Here is a 2781-nt window from a genome sequence, read left to right on the forward strand (position 1 = left end):
GTTATTCATCTAGTTTATTATTCGTCATTTTCTTAAAACGCTTCGTATTGAGCGGAGCGGTTGTTCACGCGTCAAAAGCCAGGCGTCCGAGCCAACGCTCCCGATTCGTAGTTCGCGCCAATCGAGTACTCTAATTGGTCGAGGGTTTTTCGTTAATAACTCCTCAACCACACCTCGGATAACTTTCGCTAAGGAAAATGTTGTTTAAAATTACGTCAGGAACGTTCCATTTCAATATCTTACACTAGTTTTGGAACACCCTGTATTTCTTTCCTAGTCTCGTTAATAGATCAAGAATCGCAGAAAAGGTTCGGTATTTGCTGCAGTCCGATAAATCTTGTTCACCACTCGGCACGTTTGGCTCGGTCGAACGGCGCGATACACCCCCATAAATCCGACCAATCATGAAGTATTCTCAAGCCGGACACTTCTCACGCTGTAAATGCTTTTACGGCCGTCGCGGTCCGTCTTGTTCCCTCGCCGATGTAACGCACTGTTCCCGGCTACCGCGGCTAGTTTTATTCGTCCACAAGAGATGTGACACAGTTGGTTACCACGAGAAGACCGTCTCATAAGGAGAACCGCTGCGCGGGCGCAGCGGAATGTCGCGCATAAAAGAGACTCGCCGACTAAATTATGCAACGGACCATGAAAAATTCGCGCAATGAGCGACAGTCCAAGTTGCAGCGAGCGTATAAGGAGATTCGCATTATCGTGCATGTTGAATGAGCGTAGGCGAGCGAAAGGCCGGAGAGAGGATACCGGCGATATGAAATTTTGATCAGAAGTACACGGGGCGCAGGCTCGGAATCGGAAGGTACCATCCCCCGTCTCCCTCGGGGTGCGCGACCTCCATAGACGAATGCGTGCGAACTGCCTCGCGGAGAGGTCAACCTACCTGCACGATTCGTAATCAGGCTCCCTCGATCTGCCCTCCTTCTCTCTTCTGTTCCGTTCCGTTCCGTTCTTATCTCCTTGGCTGGCGTTTTATTCAGTCGATGGCCCAGCGAGATTTCCTACAAGCATCATTGTTTCATGAAGTTTAATCAAAAAATTCGAACAACTTCGCTGTATCGGGAATGGGTGAATAAATTAAACGATTTTTATCTCATTATTTGCTTTCATTTTATTCAAACGTCTATGAAAATCATAATGGAGGTGAAGCAGAGCCTAATTGCACAAGAGCTTGGCACCTACTTAGACAGAACTGACCCTGACACTGCATAGTGTTGTTGTACCCCAATGTAGGAATAAATTGCAACAATTGCTAATTTGGAACTTCTAGAACTTTATTACGGTACAACTCTGCACGTCAGCACGAACTATTGGAATCTGTTTTATTGTACATATTTTTTGGTCCTTATATCTATTCAGTATGAGGTTATGATGTGCAGTATGATAATTGGAGGGTAGGAGTAGGTATCTTTGGGATAGGATGAGTCGATTTTGGGTAGTTTTAGGGCTGAGTAACATCCTTTATCTAAATTTAAGGCTATTTGTCGCTGAATAAGACTGTACTAACACTAATAACTAATTCGTCATCCAACAGTGTTGGTTATCCAAGCCTTTAAAGATACAAGATATTTCAGAAAAAGTAGTAGAGTCGAAGGGAGATGATTCTGTACGTGTTTCTGAACAATAATTTCCTTTGGCAAAATGCAAAACGAGTTATGGCTTTTGAGTTATTGACGAAAAACAGTTATGACCAATGAGAGCGCGCGTAAGGCCCGCACTGACCAATGGCCGAGCGCCACGATCCGAGCGACCACTCCATTAACTGTGCACGATTCTTCACCCTGTATATTATTAAATAATCCAACAACGCATCCTTAGAATATTTATTATAATACACCATAGTTTAATGTAGCTATATAAAATGGTGAGAAATAAATATGGCGGTCGTAATAGCGTTTGGGTACTGCAGGTGTAGAGAAGTAAGAGCACGATAGAATATTCAATGCCACTGTTTCTCTCACGGAACTACCATAATGCGATGTCGCCAGCGCGGAAACATCGTGTTCGCAGCAGAACGACCGTAATATCTTCGAGTTCGTAAAAAAAAATACGTACGCAAAAAGATCGTCGTTCCGCGGCACGGCGAGACAACGACACCGTCGTTTAATAGTGGAAATCAACGGATCCCGCGGAGTGGGTCCCCTCAGAACAGGGAGGAAACACCGTCATGTATCACAGCTATGTACACCACACAGACGCACCGTTATATACCCTGGCTTCTGTCTATGTTTCAGGCCGCTGCTGAAGCAGATAAAGAACTCGGCCGAGTCGCACATTGTACTGGATTGCTCCACCGAGAGGATATACGAGGTGTTGAAGCAGGCGCAGCAAATAGGAATGATGAGCGACTATCACAGTTACCTCATCACCTCTCTGGTGAGTTCTTTAATTAAACTAGAATTTCATTAACCCTCGATCATCCGCCGTCGCGTTTGTTCGCTTCCGTCCCGAAAGAGTTCGCCACCGTTTCCGTTTACGAGCCCCCATGATGTAAAAACATAAGGTGTGTTCTTGCGCATCCATTTGAACATCCATCTGTACACGGACCATAGAGTTAGTATAGATAGAGTAGGCAAGCCCGGTAGGTAGGCGTCCGGTGAATAAAAAGAGAAAGGAAATTGGATTTGGTGGTGCTCTCTTTCTCTCACGACGAAACAGAGAAGAAATAATAATACCAAGTTCGTTTTTTCTCTCTTTCTATCGATGTGATGTTTCCACTTACACGCGCGCCTATGTTTTGCCTACTCTATCTATACTAACTCTATG

General features: G+C 44.8%; 1 protein-coding gene across 1 annotated transcript in view; it reads left to right on the forward strand.

Annotated features, from left to right (window-relative positions):
- Positions 1 to 2251: 2251 nt before the first annotated feature.
- Positions 2252 to 2781, forward strand: part of KaiR1D (Kainate-type ionotropic glutamate receptor subunit 1D) — a 42073-nt gene continuing 41543 nt past the window's right edge. The window contains exon 1 of the mRNA XM_026810689.1: positions 2252 to 2391. Coding sequence (XP_026666490.1) covers positions 2353 to 2391 — 39 coding nt within the window. The 5' untranslated portion in view covers positions 2252 to 2352. The remainder of the gene's footprint in view (positions 2392 to 2781) is intronic.

This window comes from Ceratina calcarata, unplaced genomic scaffold, assembly GCF_001652005.2.
Source record: "Ceratina calcarata isolate Rehan_Ccalc_2016 unplaced genomic scaffold, ASM165200v1 scaffold167.2, whole genome shotgun sequence".
NCBI lineage: Eukaryota > Metazoa > Arthropoda > Insecta > Hymenoptera > Apidae > Ceratina > Ceratina calcarata.